We start from the raw sequence: 22,764 nt of genomic DNA on the forward strand, positions 1-22,764 counted from the left end.
CACAAGAGTACATTAACAACATTAACTTTTAATCTCCCCCTTAATCCGACTTTGGACATGGCAAATTAGCAACAAATTTTCTTTTTCTAATTTTTGGACCTCAGAACTTATTAGCATCAAAGGACCTATTATTAAACAAGGACTCAGTCAAAATTTCTAGCTAACCTGGAGTATTTTGCTTCCTTCATCACGAAAGCTGGAGTGAAATCAAGAGCAGAAAAAACACATGCGGTTAACCTGGAGTAATATGCGCATTTCGTAACTCACGGCTTTAAGTTGATTGTCATCTTAGAACTTCTAATACGGCCATCGCCACACCATTTCATGAGAACTAGATGGGAATGGTGTAGTACTTCAGTGCCAACCCTAAATCTGGAATTTCAGATTTTGGCCTAAAATAAGATTCACATATAAATGAAGGATAATATTTACATATTATTGTCTAGTTTGAATCTTAGAAACAATCATCACTTCGACTCAATAAGCTATGTTTTTCAGTTCAAATCTCACTGCAACTAGCCAATATAGCTCAATAATTCTCTAGGAAATTCTAAAAAAGAAAAAGAAGATCAATCCAATCCACTCTATTTTTGTTATTTTTGTCCTGTCAAATTATTCAAATACCATACGAACAATAGCTTCTAAACTTCCCTACCTACTTTAAATTCTACATTCTCCTGCAAATCATCGAGTGCGAGAAATTTGTAAGCTCCTGAGATGAAAGTATGAAACTGAACTTCTTCCAGATAGGCAACACCAGAAAGAATTACGGGTTTGTTAAAGATCAGAGTTTTCTGGACATCCATTATAGAAAATCATCTTGCAGAGTCTAAATGTTCCTAATAGTAAAAACCCAGATTTATAAGGGAGATATTAAGAATGATTTTCTGAGGAAGCATTCTTATTTTTATCCGATGAATTACGAGACTGCGCTTTGTCATTTGCAGAAACATCATTCTGTTGGTTATCATCAGCCTTGGCATTAAGAAACTGACCGCTGCAACCCCTAACTCTTCTCAATGCGTGCAAGTGTCGAGATTCGTGCAGATAAGGCTGCAACAGAGACATAACTCAGAACTTTAAGTTATTAAAAGATTAATACTCTGAAAACAAGATAAGACAAGTAGGAATAACATTAGTAATAAATCCGGGTTTACAAAAAATTACAACCTTTGTTGCAATTATCTGTCAGCTTGCAGAGTCTGAATAAAAATGAAATGACCGTCTGTATGTGGCAGTATTCGAGACAAGAATAAGAAATATATACAGAAAGGTAGAACCAGAAAGGATACCGCGTTTTAGTTATTAGATCCTTTCATTTTACTTGGAAGAATCAACCATTGCCTCGATTGTCTTTAGAACTAGAAGTTGATATTCTGCTAAATAATTAAACCCTTAAGGAGAGGATTTATTGATAAACTAATTATATTATAAGTGATACCATGATATTCTAATATGTTTTAGGAGCTAGTAGTTATGACTTATGATATTCTCCACATAAACTTGTCTAAAAATATCTTCTACAAGTTTGCAACAGGGTAGTAATTTTGAGAAATCGACCACGATCAACGTTAGTCGTTACAAGGCATTGATACATAATGAAGATGTGATGAGCACGATAACTGCCTAATTTAAACCATAATGAAAGAGGCCTAAATCCCGACAACATGAAAGAGGCCTAAAGCCCGACAGGTTTATTACATTATTTACTATATATTGCCTAAATTACATGGGATAAATCTTGATGGCATACTGCTTCTACAAGTTTGCATCAGGGTAGTATTAATATCAACTATCAAGAATAAACGGATTGTGGGGCATCTCTTGAAATTAACTGATCCAAAGCACCCAAGATTATTATTATCATCATCATCATCATCATCATCATTGTTATTATCATTATTACTATTATTATTATATATTGATAGATATCTTCCAAATTTTTGATGAATTTCGAAGCAAAGATGTGGTAAAGTTGGTTTATACCCTAGCAAAAATATTGTCACCGAGTCCGAGTATGTTTTATTTGATATTAGCTATCCACCAATTTCTAGCTATCATCAGGAAAAGAAATGTTTCTAGAAGCATTTAAGAAGCACTGTGCAGACTGCAGAGAATAATTTGACTATTTGTCAAAGTGAATAACTTCCAGAAATTCTTGAAGAAAGCTTTTCATCACAAGATACCTTTCGGGACTTAAGCGCTTTATTTGCTGATTCAGCTTTGGCACGGGATTGGCGGCGTCGTAAGATGGCATGATATTGCTTTGCGTTCACATAAACAGGCTCTTCAACTGCATCAGATGGCAATGCTACTGGATCTGATGGCAATGGAACAGCTGCTTGGTGAGTCCCACCAAATGGAATTCCAGCTTGTTGAGTACCCATCATTTGAGGGTGAATCTGAAAGTCGCATATTTCAATACTATAAACCAGTAAAGTTGGAAATATTCCTTCAGTAAGCTATTCTGATGTTCTGAACTAAGGCTCAACATACCATAGGTTGTGCACCATATGCAAATATACTTCTATAGTAGGGATCTGGGTAAGGAAAAGCTTGTCCCTGCAAGAGATACCGAACCAAAATCAACACGACTCCAAAACTTTTTGTAGCATACAATCAGAAGAATGATCTTAGAATCTGAAATTATTTCGTCATGAATTAGAAAGACAAGTTTCAAACGTGAATTACCCTTATGTTATAACTTTTGACAGTATATTAGAATGTATTTGCCAATAAGATGCCAACATTGGGAGAAAAATGCAACCAGGTGAAGTTTATTAACTTCACATAACATGATCTCTATCGGTTCCTAAAGAGAATGTCATCCCAACTGCCATCCAAGTCTACCACATATATCATCTACATTAAAGAAAAATTGAAAGATTTCAAAACTATATTTTCTAATACCCTATTGCAACTCTACATGATTTATTTTTTACTGCATTTGATGCTCCTCTCACGTAGTTTAGTGCCATTACCGAGACACTTCCTGCACTAAAGTATCATTCTTCTTATCCAATTTCCTGCGACCCATTAGGTCTTGCCAGTAGCAGTCTTGAATAGCAAAATGCCAAAACCTATCGTTCTAATTCTGGTATTTGAATATGACCTTAAGGTTACTTTATTATCCACTTCACTCGTATATTCCAGTCCTTATATGCACGTAGACATGTACTCACATCAGAGCAGACATTAATTGTCCTTTAAGAGTATATAGTATTAAAGACCTTACTCATCTATATCAATGACAAAAGTACTCTTGCCTCTTTTTCAGAATTGACTGCCTTAAGTGCTTGGGTTCTTCTTTCTCTTTTAAGAGTCAGCTGTTATTATATATATTTCCATATGACTCACGGAAAGGTAAATAAACATATGAATATGATCCTACATGTTTGCAGTTGCTAAGTCTGTCCCTTTCCTCTTCCTTTATGTATCCCTCCAAAAAGAAAGGGTTCAGAAAAACTGCTGATTTTGTGTTCACCTACAGCGTGTGAGTGTGCCGACCTAGTCAAAATTCTTCTCTATTCCCTGTTCTAGGATAGTCCATTTTTGCTATGTGGAACAAACACAAAATAATAAAATGAAAAATGACGAATAAGGACAGCCTCAAACATATGCATAAAATGAGTCATGTAATGTACATTGTATGTCCCACTTGTTTTGGGATCTAAAGCAGTAAGATAAACTCAAAGCAGAAAAAAAAAGATAACATGCATATAATTGTCATCATGCACCATTTAGAGAAGAGTTAATTAGAGAATATGATGAAAAATATTTCTTGGATTGTGGGATAAACAATTTTTCACAATAATTGTCTCCTTTGGGAACATTACCACTGCATGCCCCACATCAAAGTGAGGCATCATGTACTCCATCGATGATGATGCTATCCCAGGATGCAAGATTCCAGTTGCAGGGGACTGGTGTTGGAAATGAACTTCTGACTGCTTTTGCCGCTCGTCAGCTCCACTATCATCTACATAGACATAACAAAGAAAAGAACAAAATTCGGAATTAGAATCCAAATTACAAAACAAAGTTTTCATACTAATCTTATGATATCAATCACCACAATATGGAAAATAAATCGTGAATTCGTCATGTGAACAACTTGACGGACCAATCCAAGTAGGACAAATAAAGCCTCTCACAAAAACAATAAAAAAACTAAAGCAAAAATATGATCCTAAAACAAATGTAAATTTAATTTGAGATTAAAAATATCTAGACTGTAGTAGGTTTATTACCTATATTTGTATGCAATGTTGCATCGGCAACTAGAGAACTAACAAGATACAAAATAATTGGAGATAATAATAACCTATGTTGATATGAAATCCAAATCATTTGCAAAAAAATGAAAAGAGAAAACAAAGCTTTATTGTTACATCCACTAATAAGAAAAAGTTAAACCTCATAATCTAGATATATGATTACTACTCTATAGTAATGATAGTAGAATAAAATAAAATAAAATAATGAAAATGTATATGACCTTTAAAGACATGATATCTTATCACTTATGTACGACACGATTTTAGTCATATACATTACTTGTAGTTTCACTACTTCAGATATATCTGTTGTAAGTAGTGTTCAAAGACACATCAGACATGTAGGAGGTGTCGGATATGTTAGTGCAAGGAAATGGATGTGCATATATTTCTTATCTCAGTTATTAGATTATCTATTTTCTACTTAAAGTCATTTTAGAGTTTGACTCACCAATTATTACATGTACAACAGGTCCTAACTTAAAGGGATGTTCTACAACTTAATGTTCAGAAAAACGTTTTGCGTCAAGGCGGTTTGCTCCGCAATAGCGAAGCGCCGCCTTGAGGCTTACGCCTTGATTAGTAGAAGACATACATTAATTCTTTTAGAAGAGAAATACCAGATTTGTATAAAAAGATAATACAAAATTGTCCTTTTCACTTTGCTACAATAATATAATGACTCGAGTGTTTAACAAACAAGAATATAAATGGTAGTATGTTTTTTTTTGTGGATGTGGACACCTCGATGCTAAAACAGACCGAAACAAGCCTCAACGCATACAAATGTACCAAATTTAAAACATGGGTCAAATTACAATCCTAGCACGACTGTCTCCAACTTCACACAACGTACATATTCAATAAAGAATAATATTTGCGTCATACCAGATTGAGATGACGGGTCACATGCAGAAGATGTCATGGTTTTGAAACCCCAGCAAGACTTTATCGTTGAGATCTCTTTTATTTGTTGATAACCGACTTTATTTCTGATATAAAAAATAGAAGTGGCAGGATCTGCTTCAATGAAATAATGAGAGCTCAGATCGAATTATTCATAGAGATCCAACAGCTACAAGTGCTGCAAGACCGCAAAAAACCAGATATATTACTCTTGTAGCTAAAAAAGTAATTTACAAATGCTCTTTCCTTGCTATCCCAAGCAGACACCACCTGAACAAAAATCAAGATTTAACACAAGTAGTCTAGAAACAATGATATCAGGTAATCGATTGAAAAACACTGCAATACATGGTACACTGTATATAGAACATGTACACCGTGAGTTTGATTTTTTCTTGGAAACAATTCCAATAAAAAAAGAAAGATCATGTCAACTGTCATGAGGTAGATTTCAGATACTGTCTTATAACAGCAAAAAAAACACAGGTCAATGACTTAATTGATGAGAGGATTGGGCCATCTTTGAACACATAGTTGTAATTGGAGTTCTTTCAGTGGTTTAATCTCTTAAAGGTGTCAGGTCTCGAAATCAGGTCCAAATTCAGTATAATTTTCTAGGTTTTTTTTAATAACATACTAAATCCTAGTTGAATACCATAGTGCGCTTAAAGATAAAAGCATCCAAATCTTCTAGAATTACAAACGAGAATAGGTGAAAGTCTCAAATTTCCCTCAAGATGTGGATTACATTGAGGTTTTGCAGCAATTATGCCTAATTTGTGTGCTATGGTGATGCTATAGTCAGCATATTATCTGTGATGGAGGCCGAAATTCAGTATATTATCTACGATGGAGACCAGAATTCAGCATACAGTGACTTGTCTAACATCGGATAAGTCGGTAAGTAGGGTAAAATTGGCACTGGGTGGAGCTGCCACCCCCAAACAAGAGTATTGAAATGATAAAGCAAAGTCATTTTTTTGAATTCTGTCACTCAGAGTCATAAACTCAATATACATACTTAGATTTGACATGGAAACTATCCAAACCTACATATAATATACAAATTTGATTTGCTTTTCTTTCCTAGATTTTCATATTGAAAATAACCAAATTATCAACTCAGCTAATTCAAACTGAATATTTTCAAATCATGGAACTTGAATATCTTCAACTTTATTCGAGAATTAGGGTTTCAATTCAATCCAAATACAACATACCAATTTGTAGAATCAAAGAAACAGCAATATACATATATAATTAAAGAAGGAAATACAAATAAAAGAGGAAAATTCTTAAGATTGAAATTAAACTTAATATTGATAAATTTTGTGATTGTTCTTGTGGTGGTGAAAAAAAAAAGAAAGGGTTAAATTTCGTGGAAGAGGATCAATAAACAAAGGAAAGAAAAGAGTAAATTTGGGGTTGTTTATCGTTATACCTGGATAGGGTTAGAACTGCAAATAACTTTCTCCAAGTGGAGCAGCTGTAATGGAGAGAGAGAGAACAGAAGAGAGAGATAGAGAGAGAGAGAGAGATAGAGAGAGAGAGAGAAGAGTGATGTTATACAAGAACCTTCGTTTTATGTGAGGCGTCGGCCACTCATCCGCGCCCTTGTTTCCTATTAATAGCACGTGCGAATACAAGTATGGTGGATAAATGGCTGTTACATTTAGGGGCGGTCCATATTATTGACATAAACTCTAAAAACTATGGAGGCTATGGAAGTCCAGTCCAGGGTTCGATGTCAAAGGAGGTGAAATCTATGGTTATTAAGTTTGTCGGATTTTAAGATCTTTAGTATGTTGTTGGGCTTTAGTAATAATCACTTGTATTAAATTTATTATTAAAATGATCTCAAGTGTCTTCCATATTTTCGAAGACATCCTCTCCCCAAAAGCTCTTCAAATTTAAACTAAAATGTCAACTATTGTCCATAAAATTAAAATGTCTTAAAAAGTGTGATTTTGTATTTCAAACGAATAACGAAGATACTTCGACACATTTAAAATGTCTTAAGTGAATAATACATACATTTCGAAACATTTGAAATGTCTCGAACGAATAAAACTGACGTTTGAAGATATTTTAAATGTCCCCAATCGGTGCCATGTTCACCAATGCACCAGTGCCCCCTTAGAGACATGTATAGGGTATACCATAGTGGTGTTAATAAAGAGAGTGCTCGTCTCGAGACTAACTCTCAAGCCTGACCGTAATGCCCAACAACTAGTAGCCCAGTTGGTAAGTGTATATACTCTGCAATACAGAGGTCCCAAGTTCGATCCCATAGAAGTGCAAATTCAAGAATATTGAACTTGGATATAAATAAGGGTTAATTCAGTTTCAACCTCCAATTTGTGACCAACTCACCGTTTTGGCCCCCATAAATGTCGGACAGTTCGTCCCCCCCCAAGACCAGTTTTCGGGCATCAATGACATCATCAAGTCAAATTCAATACATTTCTATGCCCAAATTACCCCTCTGACCAAATCCTATCTTTCCCACACCAAATCTAGAGCTGTCACATCTAGGGCTGGGAAAACGGTCCGGGACCCCGGGGTCCGGCCCGGACCGTTAGAGCCCGCTGCCCGTAGCCAACCCGAGCCGGGCTAACCCGGCCCGATGAATCGGGCTTAATGGGCCGGGACTCGGACATAACCTCAAATCCGAGTCCCGGCCCGTTATACCCGTCCGTTACCCGAGCCCGACGAAGTCCGCCCGCTACCCGAGCCCGAGTACCCACGATCCGTGTGAATTCCTTTAGATCCAACGGCTGATATAGGGCATCTATTCAAATTCGTTCTCAGCCGTTGGATCATACCCTTCAACTCTTATAAAATCCCTCATCCCCTCACACAAACCCTAAACCTAAAACTCTATCTGTCTCCGCCTCTCTCTCTCCACGAATCCAACTCTCTCTTTCCCTGCCTCTCTCTCTCCGCCTCTTACACTCTATCTCCGCCTCTCTCTCTAACGAGTAGCCTCCACCATTATCAATGATTCCCTTATGGCTCTCCATCATCCAAAAGTAAAAGCTAAACCTATACCAGAAACCTAAACCTATACCAGTTTATACTACTGTCTCTCGGTCTCTGATTTCTCGACTCTTTCCCTCATCCAACAGTAAATGCTACAAGTCTACAACAACGATTAGTAAAGTTATTTCTTCGATCTACTTCTAGTCTTCTAGGGTTTTGTTTGTTTTCTAGGGTTTATTGGATTCTTGCTTGTTAGTTATGTAATCTGGTTAATGTTATCAAATAGTAATGGTTGTTACTCAGAATGGTGAATGGTGACCTAAAATAGATAATATATTTGATTTGGGTTCATCTTATCAGATCTATATTCTGTTGTGAATCTATAATATTTTTCATGGTGGTGAATGGTGATGATGTAAACTATATAATATATATATTGTTATGAAGTTTTTTTTTCTTACACAATTTCATTTTTTTTGCAGATGAAAATTGGGAAAGTTGGGATTTGAAGATTTGGAAGATGCAATTGTATTTATGTTAATTTTTTGTTTTTTGTTTTTAAGTTATATTTGGTGATTCCTTCAACAAAAAAAAAGTTGTATTGGGTGATGTTATTTTTTGTAAATCTTCTTTTTTATGTTAGTTTGTTAATTTTCCTTTTTTTTTTTTTGTAAATCTTCCTTTTTATGATATTTTGTTAATCTCTGATAAGGTAACAATATTTAGTTTTGTAAATTTTTTATTTATGTTATTTTGTTTCAAGCGATCATGGGAAGGTTTTTTTTATACTTTTTTAATTAAAATTACCCGAGCCTGTCCGGCCCGAGTCCGTTGGAACCCGTTCGGGCAGCCGGGCTCGGACGGGCTACGGGCTCCTATATTGCGTATTTGGTCCGGCCCGATCCGCCCGACTCCCTACTGCGGGCTCGGCTTATCTGAGTCCGATCCGCCCGAGTCCGGCTCATTGTTGCCCGAGCCCGTCCGCGCCCGTCCGATTCCCACCCCTAGTCACATCCATCCGGTTATTTAATACTTTATTCTTTACCTTCCCAAGACATTTACTTTCTCTCCGTTAACATCACCAGCAAACACAAAACTCAACTCCCTCCTTTAGCTTCTTCATCTTTCTTTACCTTCTTCACAACAATAAGAGCTCCATCACCAGCAAACCCAGAAGGAAACGTTAACAGATTCAATTTCGATAAATGTGAAATCAAAAGCACCCGATTTCTTCAAACTAAAGATGAACACATATACAATCCATCCAAGCATTGAGAAAGTCCAGTAATTGTTCATTCCATGTATCAAACCCCACGCAATTGAGTACCCGACAATAATCCCAGATAAATGACCAAGAAAGCTTGCTTGTGGCACAATTATTGAAGTAAATATGAGGGATTCAAATGGAGTGAAACTTATAGATAGTGAGAGAAACCCGAAAAGATTAAGCTTCGAAGAAGGTTGTTTAACAACCCCAAGACAACACTATCAATACAAGCCTATAATGAAGATAAAATTCGATTCCACGATATGACCTAATTTCTCAACAACCCCAACACTCCAAATAACACTCATATTGAAAACTAAATGAATAACACTTGCACGAGAGAAGGCTGAAGTTATAATTTTCCGATGATGCCCTTCAACGGTTGTTTCATAATTCAAACCGACATGAGAATATCCAATGTTTTTCTTCTGTATGTAAAACCAGGATGAGAAAGATAAAGAAGCTAAGGGAGGGAGTTGAGTTTTGTGTTTGCTGGTGATGTTAATGGAGAGAAAGTAAATGTCTTGGGAAGGTAAAGAATAGGGTATTAAATAACCGGATGGATGCGACAACTCGAAATTTGGTGTGGGAAAGATAAAATTTTGTCAGAGGGATAATTCGGGTATAGAAAAATATCGAATTTGACTTGATGACATCAGCGCTGCCCGAAAAGTGGTATTTGGGGTCAAAACAAACTGCCAGACACTTATGGAGACCAAAACGGTGAGTTTGTCACAAATTGGGGGCCAAAACAGAATTAACCCTATAAATAAAGATGTCCATGTGAACTTTAGGCCCTTTAATTTCGTCTGACTTTAGGTCATTTAGTTTCGTGTTTATCACGCTGTATCGACGTATCAGTGTCTTTGTAATGACCATTGAAGTCAATATAAAAAAAAACCAACGCTTTGGGAAAGCTAAATAGTTTCCGGGGTATGAAGACTTGGTCAAAATTTGGTCAATTTAGTTTGACAAATTAGTTTGAAAAAGGAAGGGTTAAATTTCATGGAAGAGGATCAATAAACAAAGGAAAGAAAAGAGTAAATTTGGGGTTGTTTATCGTTATACCTGGATAGGGTTAGAACTGCAAATAACTTTCTCGAAGTGGAGCAGCTGTAATGGAGAGAGATATATAGAGAGAGAGATAGAGAGAGAGAAGAGTGATGTTATACAAGAACCTTCGTTTTATGTAAAGCGTCGGCCACTCATCCGCGCCCCTACTTCCTATTAATAGCACGTGCGAATACAAGTATGTTGGATAAATGGCTGTTACATTTAGGGGCGGTCCATATTATTGACATAAACTCTAAAAACTATGGAGGCTATGGAAGTCCAGGGTTCGATGTCAAAGGAGGTGAAATCTATGGTTATTAAGTTTGTCGGATTTTAAGATCTTTAGTATGTTGTTGGGCTTTAGTAATAATCACTTGTATTAAATTTATTATTAAAATGATCTCAAGTGTCTTCCATATTTTCGAAGGCATCCTCTCTCTAAAAGCTCTTCAAATTTACACTAAAATATCAACCAATGTCCATAAAATCAAAAATGTCTTAAAAAATGTGATTTTGTATTTCAAACGGATAACAAAGATGCTTCGACACATTTGAAATGTCTTAAGTGAATAGTGCATACATTTCAAAACATTTGAAATGTCTCAAACGAATAAAACTGACGTTTGAAAATATTTTAAATGTCCTCAATTGGTGCCATGTACACCAATGTACCAGTGACCCCTTAGAGACATGTATACGGTATACCATAGTGGTGTAATAAAGAGAGTGTTCGTCTCGAGACTAACTCTCAAGGCCGATCGTAATGCCCAACAACTAGTAGTCCAGTTGGTAAGTGTATATACTCTGCAATACAGAGGTCCCAAGTTCGATCCTATAGAAGTGCAAATTCAAGAATATTGAACTTGGGTATACATAAGGTTTAATTCCGTTTCGGCCCCTAATTTGTGATCCATAGAGAATTAGTAATTGGACTACCCTATTTACTTTAGATATAGGGAATATCTAAGATTTTCTTTTGCATTTCCATACAAAATGTGTCATTGATAATTTCAGTAGATATAGGCCATAAAGTTTTTCTAACTATTTATGAATATGAGCGAAACGGGTGCAACTCACCGTTTTGGCCCTCATGAGTGTCAGACAGTTCGTTTTGTCCCCCAAGACCAGTTTTCGGGTAACGATGACGTCATCAAGTCAAATTCAATACTTTTGTATGCCGGAAATACCCCTCGGACCAAATCTTATCTTTCCCACACCAAATCTCGAGTTGTCACATCTAGGGGTGGGAATTGGGCGGGTATGGGCGTCCATGGGCACTTGAAGCATCGGGTCGGGCGGGTCGGGTGCAAAACTTCAATGGCTATTAGGGTAAGCGGGTTAATCGGGCGGGCAATTTTGAAATTCGCCTTGTCCATTACCCGCCCAAGGCCATTAAGAAGCTCGGGTAATTCGGGTATGGGCGGGCGGGTAGCGGGTAATTTAATGACTTGAAAAAAAATCACTTTTTCCTCTCCTTTTATAAAATCTCCAAACGCCTTTCCTGATTCTAAATAGACAATGTGGGATTAAAATTAGACGTTATTTGTGTTGTTCCTTTTAGGAATTTAATCTCACATTGAAAACTAATGAAGAATTCTCATAAGATATAATATAAACTTATCTCACTCTTTGTTCCCTCGAAGCTAAAGACTACTTCAGTGTTTTACTAGGAATTCTCTTGGCCATTGCAAAACAATGCATTGGGTTCATGTGATTGCCCTTAAACATATTGTTTACCATCTCAACTAAGCCTAGCAACATGGACTGTTATGCTTCATCAACTCATAAAGTTGATGTAATTTGGTTGGTTATCATTGGGTGAGGTTAAGTGGTTGCGGGCATGGGCGGGTGCGCGGGTAGAGGTTTTAACCCATGCTCGCCCACTAAAACTTGGCGGGCTGGGTGGGTTGTGCTCGAGACGGGCGCGGGCGTCCACGGTCCTCGTTGGGCTCGGGTGCCCGTGGGCGGGTTCGGGCTCATGGGCAAAATTCCCACCCCTAGTCACATCCATCTGGTTATTTTGATACTCTTTTTTTTTACCTTCCCAAGACATTTACTTTCTCTCCATTAACATCACCAACAAACACAAAACTCAACTCCCTCCCTTAGCTTCTTCATTTTTCTTTACCTTCTTCACCAACAATAAGAGCTCCATCACCAGCAAACCCAGAAGGAAACGTAAGGTCTGTAACAGATTCAATTTCAATAAAGGTGAAATGAAAAACACCTGATTTCTTCAAACTAAAGATGAACACAGATACAATCCATCCAAGCATTGAGAAAGCCCAGTAATTGTTCATTCCATGTATCAAACCCCACGCAATTGAGTACCCGACAATAATCCTAGATAAATGACCAAGAAAGCTTGTTGTGGCACAATTTTTTAAGTAAATATGAGGGATTCAAATGGAGCGAAACTTATAGGTAGTGAGAGAAACCCGAAAAGATTAAGCTTCGAAGAAGGTTGTTTAACAGCCCCAAGACAACACTATCAATACAAGCGTATAATGAAGATAAAATTCGATTCCAAGACCGATATGACCTAATTTCTCAACATCCCCAAGACTCCAAATAGCACTCATATTGAAAACTAAATGAATAACACTTACACGAGAGAAAGCTGAACTTATAATTTTCCGATGATGCCCTTCAATGGATGTTTCATAATTCAAACCAACATGAGAATATCCAATGTTTTTCTACTGTATGTAAAACCAGGATGAGAAAGATGAAGAAGCTAAGGGAGGGAGTTGAGTTTTGTGTTTGCTGGTGATGTTAATGGAGAGAAAGTAAATGTCTTGGGAAGGTAAAGAATATGGTATTAAATAATCGGATGGATGTGACAGTTCGGAATTTGGTGTGGGAAAGATAAGATTTTGTCAGAGGGGTAATTCGGGTATAGAAAAGTATTCATTTTGACTTGATGACATCAGCGTTGTCCGAAAAGTGATATTGGGGGCGAAAACGAATTGCTGGACACTTATGGGGACCAAAACGGTGAGTTGGTCACAACTTGGGAATCAAAACAAAATTAACCCTATAGATAAAGATGTTTATGTAAACTTTAGGTCATTTAATTTCGTCAGACATTTTTTTTTTTAATATAGACTTGGATGGCCATTACAAACGCATTGATACGTCGATACGGCGTGATAAACACCAAATTAAATTACCTAAAGTCTGACGAAATTAAAAAAACAACCGTAATGAGGCGAGCTGGCCCGGGACCAACTGTTCATCGATCCCTAGACCCTAGTAGGATCTGGCTAACCTTCTGATTCTCTTCCAGTGAGAGACGGTAAAGAAACACAGACGACGGGTACACGGGTTGAGGAGAGAGAAACCCAGAGTAAGCCGTCATCTCCAGAACAGTAAGAAAACATTTTTCTTCTTCTTCTTCTTCTAATCGCATTTCTCACTACTATTTTCAATTCAGATTTTCACTGACCTTCTGTTTAATCTCTCTCTCTCTCTCTCTCTCTCTTCAACTTTCTTTCTCTACATTCAAATATGTTTTGATGGGAAAGGTAGTGTATGGATATTCGACTTATATCAGTTAACCGGAGCAGCAATTGCTCGATCATTTCATCAACCTTGATTCAAGATTCTCAAATACACAGTGGTGCTGCTTTTCCAAACAATTCATTTTTTCCCTCTCTCCGTTTTCCTCCAAGTAATTATTCTTCCCTTATGTTCCTTGTTTCAATCTTCATTATGTAAAAAATAGTCCCACATAGGAGAAATGTGATCTAGTAACTAAAAATATAATGTCTAGGTCATCTCCATTCACTGCCAATTGGTTTTGAATTGGATGACCACAAACTTAACACATCCTTAGAATTTCAAAATTCCCAATATCATTGCCACAATTTGTTGTTAATAAGATCTTATTATGTTAATTTCATATGTTAATTTCAATTTCTTTATATTTTGAGTCACTTTTTGATTTGGCGGATGACAGGATCGAAGAGTAATATCATTAGGTGTTCAATGAAGTCTTATAAACTGTCAAATCTGAATAAGGATGAGATTGATAGCCTCAAGGCTCGTCCTCGTATTGATTTCTCTTCAATTTTCAGTACGGTAATATTTTTGATGTTTTTTCACTATTGAAAAAGTTTGATCAGCAACTAAATAATACGTACAAATCAATCACATTCTTGATTTACTACCAGGTCCAGCCAATTGTCGATGATGTCCGTGATAGAGGCGATGCTGCTGTTTCTGAGTTGGTTCTTCATTGCTTCTCTTTTATTTCTTTCTCATTCATTTTTATAGGGTTTTTGTGATTCCATTCTGAAGTTTGATAGTTCTATAATTCGGAAGCTAAACTGTCTTTGTTCTATTTTTGTAGTTATACTGCAAGATTTGACAAAGTCACATTGCACAAAATAACCGAACGGGTTGCTGATATTCCTGATCCGAAGGTTTGTGTGATACTTTTCGTTGAATGAATGTGGTTTATGCTAATAGAAATAACCTTTCACCTCTTACTGGATTTTAGATTACATATATATATATATTTCGGTAGAAACAAATATTATAGGTTATCTGATTGACAATTTCTAAGAAGTTGTTATTCTTTGAGAGTTCACTCTTTTGTGCTTTTTGCCAATAAGGTTTACAGTGCCGTATTATATGTTCAGACAGGCGAAAATGTGGTATAACAATTCCAGTTTGAGAATTCTATGTGTACAAACCTATTTGGTGGTGGTGTGCCATCAATTGTTGTTTAACTCATTTCAGTTTGGAAGTTGGAATTTCAAGGTGACTTTGTATTCCTGATATGAAACTTGCCACACGACACTCGAGAGGACTGATTCATTGAACTCGAAAGTTGAATGTTGAGGATTGTTTGCCTTGGCATTTGTAAATGAAAGGGACAATGAAGATGATGAGAATGAACAGAGAATTACAAATTGTATCGAATTTTAAGGAAATGGGGTCTTGTGTGGTGGTTAAGGTAAGATTTAGATTAGAAAAGCTAGCTGGAAATGTTGCAGAAGAAGTTGATGGAGGAGAGGAGGTGGGTGCGGAAATGGGACAAATAGAGAAATGGTTGATTGAGTGGGTTAATGAAGAAAATGGATACCACTGATAACCGTCGGATGAATTTTGCTCCAACTGTTAAAATTCCTAGCAGAGGCTTTAGTTTCGTGCTAAAATTTCACTCTTCCTATAGGTGACGTACCTACCTATCTGGCGCCACGTCAAGGCACAAAATTTTCTATAAAAATACTTGAACTGACTGCGAAATGTGAAGTTGCGAGAAAAATGGTTCACGCTTCTTTTGTAAGATATGTTAGACAAAATGAGCATGTTCTATAACCAGCTATACATACCACTTTGAGCACATTAGCACATTTTGACACTAAATTGGAGATAAGAAAAATAGAGTGAAGTCCACAAAAGATATAGCAGAGTTAGAAAAACAATATATTCATCCTATGTGGTCCGTCTCTCTCTCTCTCTGTAATATATATATCCATCACCATCTTGACTTCCATAGGGAGACAAGTGGCACCTCTCTGTATTAAGCAATTGCTTTGGACTCATATTTCTTAGCTCGTAATTCATGAATGATTCGTAACGTTGTCATGAAATGTGAAACAACTGCTGTATTTGATTCTAATAGCGAATGTCTTAATATTACTCTCTGATACTTGATGCAGCTTGATCCAGCTGTCAAGGAGGCATTTGATGTGGCATACAACAACATTTATGCATTTCATGCTGCTCAAAAGTCTGTTGAGGTGACAGTTGAGAACATGAAAGTAAGTAACGAGTAATCTTTTGTCATGGTTTAAGTGGTATACTTTTAATTATGCAAATGAGTAAACAGTCCCCAACTACATGAGGACTTACAATCGAGATCGATATTTGGTTCGTAGTTCACAGATTTGTCTTCCATTTCTCTTTTCTTAACTTTGTATCATATGTTGGGTCTAACTTTTTACCAGGGAGTTAGATGCAAACGGGTTGCAAGGTGCATTGGTTCCGTGGGTCTTTACGTCCCTGGTGGCACCGCAGTTTTACCTTCAACTGCTCTTATGCTTGCAGTGGTAACTGATCTAAGTTGTGTTAATGATAAATCTACTGGCTCAGTTACTATAGTATTTATATTGCGATTTTCTTGTTAAAAAATGAGCAGATATGGTTGACATTTGGTTTGTTCTGAACACCAGCCTGCGCAGATTGCAAAATGCAAAACTGTTGTGCTTGCTACTCCTCCAGGTCAAGATGGTAGCATCTGCAAGGTGATTATTTACATATATATTCTTGTGCTAAATCTTATTCTACATCAGTTACCATAAGTAACGAGATTAATCTTTTTTTCTGCAGGAGGTGCTTTATTGTGCTAAAAAGGCCGGTGTGACTCATATTCTTAAAGCTGGGGGAGCCCAGGTATGAAGACATTACGAATATAGCCAGTAAAAATAGATTTAGTTTTTGATTATACATTGGCTGCTAGAGTTGATATCCTCTTTTTATTTTCGTATATGCAGGCAATTTCAGCCATGGCATGGGGAACATCATCTTGCCCCAAGGTGCTTTTATGATATACCTTCACCGCGCAGTGTAGTTACCTCTTTATGGGATGTATTGGTTTTTTGCTTGTCCATTTAAGGATGAGATCATTTCTACTATAAAAAAATTGTGAAAGCAAGTACCATAACGAGTCCGCCTTTAGTGTTAGGAAATTAGCTCTAAACTGATAATCTATCAATTCTTTTAAGCCCAAAGAGGATTACTCCTTGAAGTTTGCAACCACGTTCTCTCCAGTTCTATTTCATCGCTACAATGTTGTTTTAATTTCTGTACGCTGTGAAATGTTATCACTATTGATGGGGAATTCCTCAGCCTGAGTCAGGGTCCACAGTGCCGGGATCGTAAAAGTTGTAGGCCTAGAAAAATGTGAATGGTTAGGGAAAAAGCCAAGGGGAGCCTTGCCACACTTCAAAAAGCACTAAAGAGGATATTTTTGGTCAAATACTCTGTGCCTCTGTGGTTTGAAATTTGTGTCATAAATCCATTTTATTTTTCGAATTTCTTGAAGAGGATATTTTTCGTCAAATACTCTGCGGTTTGAAATTTGTGTCATTTTATTTTTCGAATTTCTTGTTGAAAAGTTTTAGTACATGATAAAAGCTGTAGTATTCCACTGGCGAAGTTGTTAAGTTACTCCTTGTAGGCATTAAATTAAATATGATTAGTTGTTATGATTTTCTGAGGGAGGCGCACAGTCGCACACTAGCAACATTTTCATGGAAATAATGCAACTTTTAATACCAAGCTGTCGTCCTTCATTACCTTGCATTGATAGTATGGCTGGAGGTCTTTCTCAAAATTGTATCATTGGAGGTGCAAGAACAACCAAACATAGTAATGTTAGATAATAGATAGTTCCCAAGTAATGTTCTATTTAGATTGTTTGAGATACGGGTCAGCGACTCAGCTAGCATATATTAATTGGACTATTGGAGTACATTATTGGTTCTACTTTGGTTTTTTTAGTTAACAATCAAATTTTGCAGGTGGAGAAAATTTTTGGACCTGGTAATCAATATGTCACAGCTGCGAAAATGATTCTCCAAGTATGATTATTTTTTCTGCTTTCGTAATGTTGTGAACTAAATTCCCCATTTGCATGTATTAATTACTCAGATTTCTATTTGACTTGGTCTAAGTCTCTACAATAAGTTGTTCTTCTCTTGTTTGAAGCTTAGATGCTCCTCACTTTATGTCCAATGCAGAACAGCGAAGCCATGGTTTCTATTGACATGCCTGCAGGGCCATCTGAAGTTCTTGTTATTGCTGATAAACATGCCAGTCCGGTCCATGTAGCAGCTGATCTTCTCTCTCAGGTGTTTATCAATTTTATTAAATTCTTCTAATTCTCATTGGTCAAGTTGTTTCCAGAGACTGACTAACCTCTCAATTTTTGTTCTTTAACCGAACACTGTAAAAGTTTAGGCATCCACCATTACTGATTGACAAATTGGGTATGAGATGATTTCCTAAAGATTGTACACCAATAAAGGAACCAGTTGAACGTTGGTAGATGAAACTATTTGCTTCATGATAACAGGTCTCGAATAAATATTCTATTGTAGAAGTTAGATCCCACTAGTGGATTTCTCATATATTTGGCGCTGATCAAACTTAATATAATATTGTACTTATTAATATATTCAAATCATGATACATCTGTCCAAGTTGGTAGTAGTGTACTTCACTGAGCACTGAGCACTGAGCACTGAGCACTGAGCAATAATATCAGCTGTAGTTCGCTAGTTTTTGTACTCATCTGTCAGTAATTAGGTTTTGAGTTTCTAAATCCTTGCCGGGTCCTATTATAGATGTTGTACTGTGGAGAAAATACGTTCGCGATTTGCTTTATAATACAACTTAATAAATATTTCTAGAACCAAGTTATTAATATTTGATGCTTTATTACCGGGATCTGATTATCAGGCAGAGCATGGTCCTGATAGTCAGGTTGTTCTTGTAATAGCTGGCGATGGTGTAGATGTAGAAGCCATTGAGAAGGAACTAAGCGAGCAGTGCCAGAGCCTTCCAAGGGGAGATTTTGCTTCAAAAGCACTTAACCACAGTTTCACCGTGTTTGCCCGTGATATGATTGAGGTCAGTTTTTATTGCTTCTTCTTCTTAGATATATCAACTCTCCAATAGAGAAAAAGAAAGAATTATGTCTTTGCATACAAATAAAATTTGAAGGGGTAGAAGCATTTCTCAATACAATTTTTCCTTGGGGAGAATATGGAAAGTGATAAGCAAGAAGCAAGAAATTATTTTCCTTAAATGTCAGAGTATTTTTTATTGTCATTTGGTAACAGCTAGGCATCTGGTAGTGGTGAACTGGTGGAAATGGTGATACTCTTTTGGATGATAAAAAAACATCTCTCGGAGGTAGAATTTGACCCATTTTGTATTGGGTGGTGTTTGATGGTTGGTAAAAGAATTTGTATTTTGATCAACTACAACTAGATAAGGTGTTTAAAGAGATAAGATGGTAATTTAACTCAGTGGCGAGTTTATTTTCCTTGCATTTTCTTAGCAGACTGAAAGTCTGAAACCCTAGTCATTATTCCCCATACGTAAATTCTGGGTTTTGTATCGAAGAAAATATGTAATTTACATGATTACGTTATACATCTCAAACCCCGTACACTTGTTATATTTTTAAGTGTAGGACTAAAGGTTACTTTTTCCAAATATCTTCAGGCAATCTCCTTTTCAAACTTGTATGCTCCAGAGCATCTAATATTGAATGTCAAAGATGCGGAGAACTGGGAGGAATATGTTGAGAATGCAGGTAAATTTCATACATAATTGCTTCTTTGTTCAGTTAACTATATGTTGGCGTGACCTTTGAAGAAGTTTTTTGATCTTTTGGGACAGGTTCTGTGTTTTTAGGGCATTGGACCCCAGAGAGCATGGGAGATTATGCAAGTGGTACTAATCATGTGCTCCCAACATATGGATATTCAAGGATGTATAGTGGTGTGTCTCTAGACTCCTTCCTCAAGTTTATAACTATTCAGTCTTTGACTGAGGAAGGGCTAAGATTGCTTGGACCACATGTGGTAAAGATGGCTGAAGTGGAAGGACTGGAAGCCCACAAGAGAGCTGTAACACTTAGGCTCCAAGATATTGAAGCAAGGGTCCCCGTATAAGTATAACAAGGTATGTATGTTACCACCCGTTTTTGGCGTTTCATGTTTGTATACTTCATGGGGAGCGACAAAAAACCAAAAGAGCTTTATTAGAAATATCGATAAGATTAATTAGTAAAATCTAAGACAACCTATACACATGATCAATGGAATTAGGAAGGTCACTGTTTGCTATTCTAGTAAGGTGATAGATTTGTTTGTGCATCTAAGATTCAACGACTCGGGTTGAGCGTCTACATAGGGTCATGTACCATCATTCGTATATCCAAACAAACAAACTCAATGGTTTCGATTCAAGACAGATGTTACCTTCTAAATTTTGCTTTACAAAATATGAACTTTATCCTGATGCCTGACGAGAGATATATCTATATTGCAGGGTATTCCGATGCTTGATGATAGGTAGATTCATTTCATTCTACGCAGACCCAATAACCAACCTTTGCATATCTTAGAACTTAAACTCACGGTGTTAAGAAAATTGAACGTTTCCTTTTAAACAAGAGGCGAAAACCGTCCTTATTTGTACTCCTTTGTACCCAACACCATTTTGTTTTTTTTATGTTGAAAGAACACCATTTTGTTTAGTATCTTTATCTCTACATCTTGAAAATTCTTAACTTCAAATTATTGTTGTATTTGTTGAAGTGGATAATTATTATTGTAAGATAGAAGAACAGTAGCTGAATTAACTGTCATATATTGGCTCGAGCAGAATGGACATCCTTCCTTGTAGGCGCCTCTGATACGTGAGACACACATGTGTGATTAGTTAGTTACTTAGCCAAATAAGTTGTTTAGACAGTTGGTTAGCAACTAACCATTCTCTCTCTCTCTCTCTTAAACCAGTGATGTATAAATAAGGGATTAACTTCATAATAAAATCAGTTTTGCTTTCATGGTATCAGAGCCATCAAACCCTAGAAATTTTTTATCTTGAAATCGAAAGGATCAAGAAAACCTAATTGAGACAGAATACTAAAAGAGCAAAGAAGAGAATTCAATCTGTTCTTCTGTCATCAACGAATCAGAGAAGCGATTGAATTCGAGATTGATTTCTTCTGTCATCAAAGAACCAGAGAAACAATCTTCCAATAAGTTTTGAAAGAGCTGAAACTTCTGTCATCAAAGAATCAGAGTTACAAGCTCTTCTCATGGCGAATTCAGGTTTAATCCCTCACAACATGAATCAAAATCAAGGTCAGTACTCCCATAATGCAAACATCACTAGCCTTATTTCTGCTAGGTTAGATGAATCTAATTTTCTGGTCTGGAAAGACCAAATCGAAAATGCCCTTATAGGGAATGACTTAATATGCTATATAGATGGTACTTATGAAGAACCACCCCAACTCATTGTTCTTGAGGGTAGAGACACTGTTAATCTTGCTTATCTCCAATGGAGAAAGAATGATAGTTTTTGTGAAATCCTTCATTAAAGCTACTATAAATCAGTCAATTGCTTCAGATATACTAGGATTGAAAACTGCTAGAGACATTTGGAATTATCTTGAATTGATCTATACTCAAGAACTTGAAGCTAAGAAATCTTCTTTAAGAAATAAGCTTCAAAACATTAAAAAGGGTACCTCCCAAGTTTCTGAATACCTAAGCAAGATAAAGAATCTTGCAGACTCTTTGATAACAGTAAATGATAGAGTGGGTGATTCTGAGTTAGCTAGGATAGCACTACAAGGCCTAGGGAAGGAATACTCTCAATTTGTGATTACCATTCAGAATAGAGATGGACTTTTGAGTTTTGCTGAACTTAGAAGTAGATTAATCCACCATGAACACTGGTTGAAGGAACAAGAAACCAATGAGGACAATGAAACTTATTGGGTCAAGAAATTTCAAAACAAAGGTACCATGAGATCACCATTTCAGAACCAAAGAGTGACAAGACAAAATCAGCCCTATGAAGGGTCTCAATCAAACACACAGAATAGACAACTTGCAAAGCCAAGTCCCACCCAATCAAGAAACAATTTCTTTGACTATACTACAATTCCTTGTGAGATTTGCTATAAATGGGGACATACAGCTGGACAATGCAAAATGAGATTCAAGGACTTTCCTGAATCCTCTTCTAGCAAAACTCCTCAAAGAAACTATGCAAATCTGCATCTACAAGAACTTGAAGAAGAAGAAGAACAAGAAGAAGACAATTATGGAGATCAACTCATTGAAGAAGATGAGCAAGCTCATTACAGTGCTGTTGAGACTACCCAATGCTTTGAAGAAGCAAACATCTCTTGTCAAAATAAAGAAAAAAAGTGGATTGCTGACACAGGAGCAACAAGCCACATGACCCATACAAAAGGAAACCTAAGAAACAACACATCCTATCTAGGTGACAATGGTGTTATGATAGGAGATGGGAAATCCTTACATATTGACAACATAGGTCAGGCCAATGTTGTTGCAGGTACATCCTCATTTTTACTTAAGAAAGTCCTCCATGTACCAAAGATTCAAAAGAACCTATTGTCAATTTCCAAGTTTACAAAAGAGAATTTCTGTAGTGTGGAATTCTTACCATGGGGTTTTCTCATCAAAGACTTGTGGTCCAAAGAGGTCC

At 36.6% G+C, this 22,764-nt stretch overlaps 2 protein-coding genes and 2 pseudogenes across 10 annotated transcripts; 1 reads left to right on the top strand and 3 right to left on the bottom strand.

Annotated features, from left to right (window-relative positions):
- Positions 1-411: 411 nt before the first annotated feature.
- On the bottom strand, positions 412-10,658 carry LOC147564516 (nuclear transcription factor Y subunit A-7-like). 6 transcript variants are annotated; one of them, XM_086647491.1, is made up of 7 exons: positions 6,625-6,827; positions 5,418-5,453; positions 5,166-5,297; positions 3,837-3,979; positions 2,497-2,562; positions 2,187-2,402; positions 412-1,053 (listed from the first exon to the last, which is right to left on the bottom strand). In XM_086647491.1, the coding sequence occupies exons 3-7, from the start codon at positions 5,200-5,202 to the stop codon at positions 874-876; spliced, it is 642 nt and encodes a 213-aa protein (XP_086503617.1). In that variant the 5' UTR covers positions 5,203-5,297; positions 5,418-5,453; positions 6,625-6,827; the 3' UTR covers positions 412-873. The 6 variants fall into 6 exon arrangements, with proteins under 6 accessions (XP_086503617.1, XP_086503624.1, XP_086503602.1 ...); XM_086647498.1 differs by lacking the exons at positions 5,418-5,453; positions 6,625-6,827 and adding an exon at positions 10,501-10,658; XM_086647476.1 differs by lacking the exons at positions 5,418-5,453; positions 6,625-6,827 and adding an exon at positions 10,501-10,635 and having other exon boundaries at positions 5,166-5,361.
- On the bottom strand, positions 9,324-11,177 carry LOC147564517 (RHOMBOID-like protein 13 pseudogene; annotated as a pseudogene).
- A 1,422-nt stretch (positions 11,178-12,599) lies between these two features.
- Positions 12,600-13,897, bottom strand: LOC147564518 (RHOMBOID-like protein 13 pseudogene; annotated as a pseudogene).
- Positions 13,709-20,881, top strand: LOC147564519 (histidinol dehydrogenase, chloroplastic-like). 4 transcript variants are annotated; one of them, XM_086647510.1, is made up of 16 exons: positions 13,709-13,856; positions 14,013-14,158; positions 14,447-14,568; positions 14,661-14,713; positions 14,840-14,912; positions 16,158-16,259; positions 16,446-16,547; positions 16,671-16,742; positions 16,828-16,890; positions 16,992-17,033; positions 18,021-18,080; positions 18,240-18,350; positions 18,961-19,131; positions 19,732-19,822; positions 19,909-20,193; positions 20,563-20,881. In XM_086647510.1, the coding sequence occupies exons 2-15, from the start codon at positions 14,020-14,022 to the stop codon at positions 20,181-20,183; spliced, it is 1,476 nt and encodes a 491-aa protein (XP_086503636.1). In that variant the 5' UTR covers positions 13,709-13,856; positions 14,013-14,019; the 3' UTR covers positions 20,184-20,193; positions 20,563-20,881. The 4 variants fall into 4 exon arrangements, with proteins under 4 accessions (XP_086503636.1, XP_086503644.1, XP_086503653.1 ...); XM_086647518.1 differs by having other exon boundaries at positions 13,723-13,856; positions 19,909-20,183; XM_086647527.1 differs by having other exon boundaries at positions 13,762-13,856; positions 14,017-14,158.
- The last annotated feature ends 1,883 nt before the right edge of the window (positions 20,882-22,764 follow it).

The sequence above is a fragment of the Eschscholzia californica genome, unplaced genomic scaffold (genome assembly GCF_041429995.1).
Source record: "Eschscholzia californica isolate CP2 unplaced genomic scaffold, dmEscCali1.0.p SCAF_1, whole genome shotgun sequence".
Classification (NCBI taxonomy): Eukaryota; Viridiplantae; Streptophyta; class Magnoliopsida; order Ranunculales; family Papaveraceae; genus Eschscholzia; species Eschscholzia californica.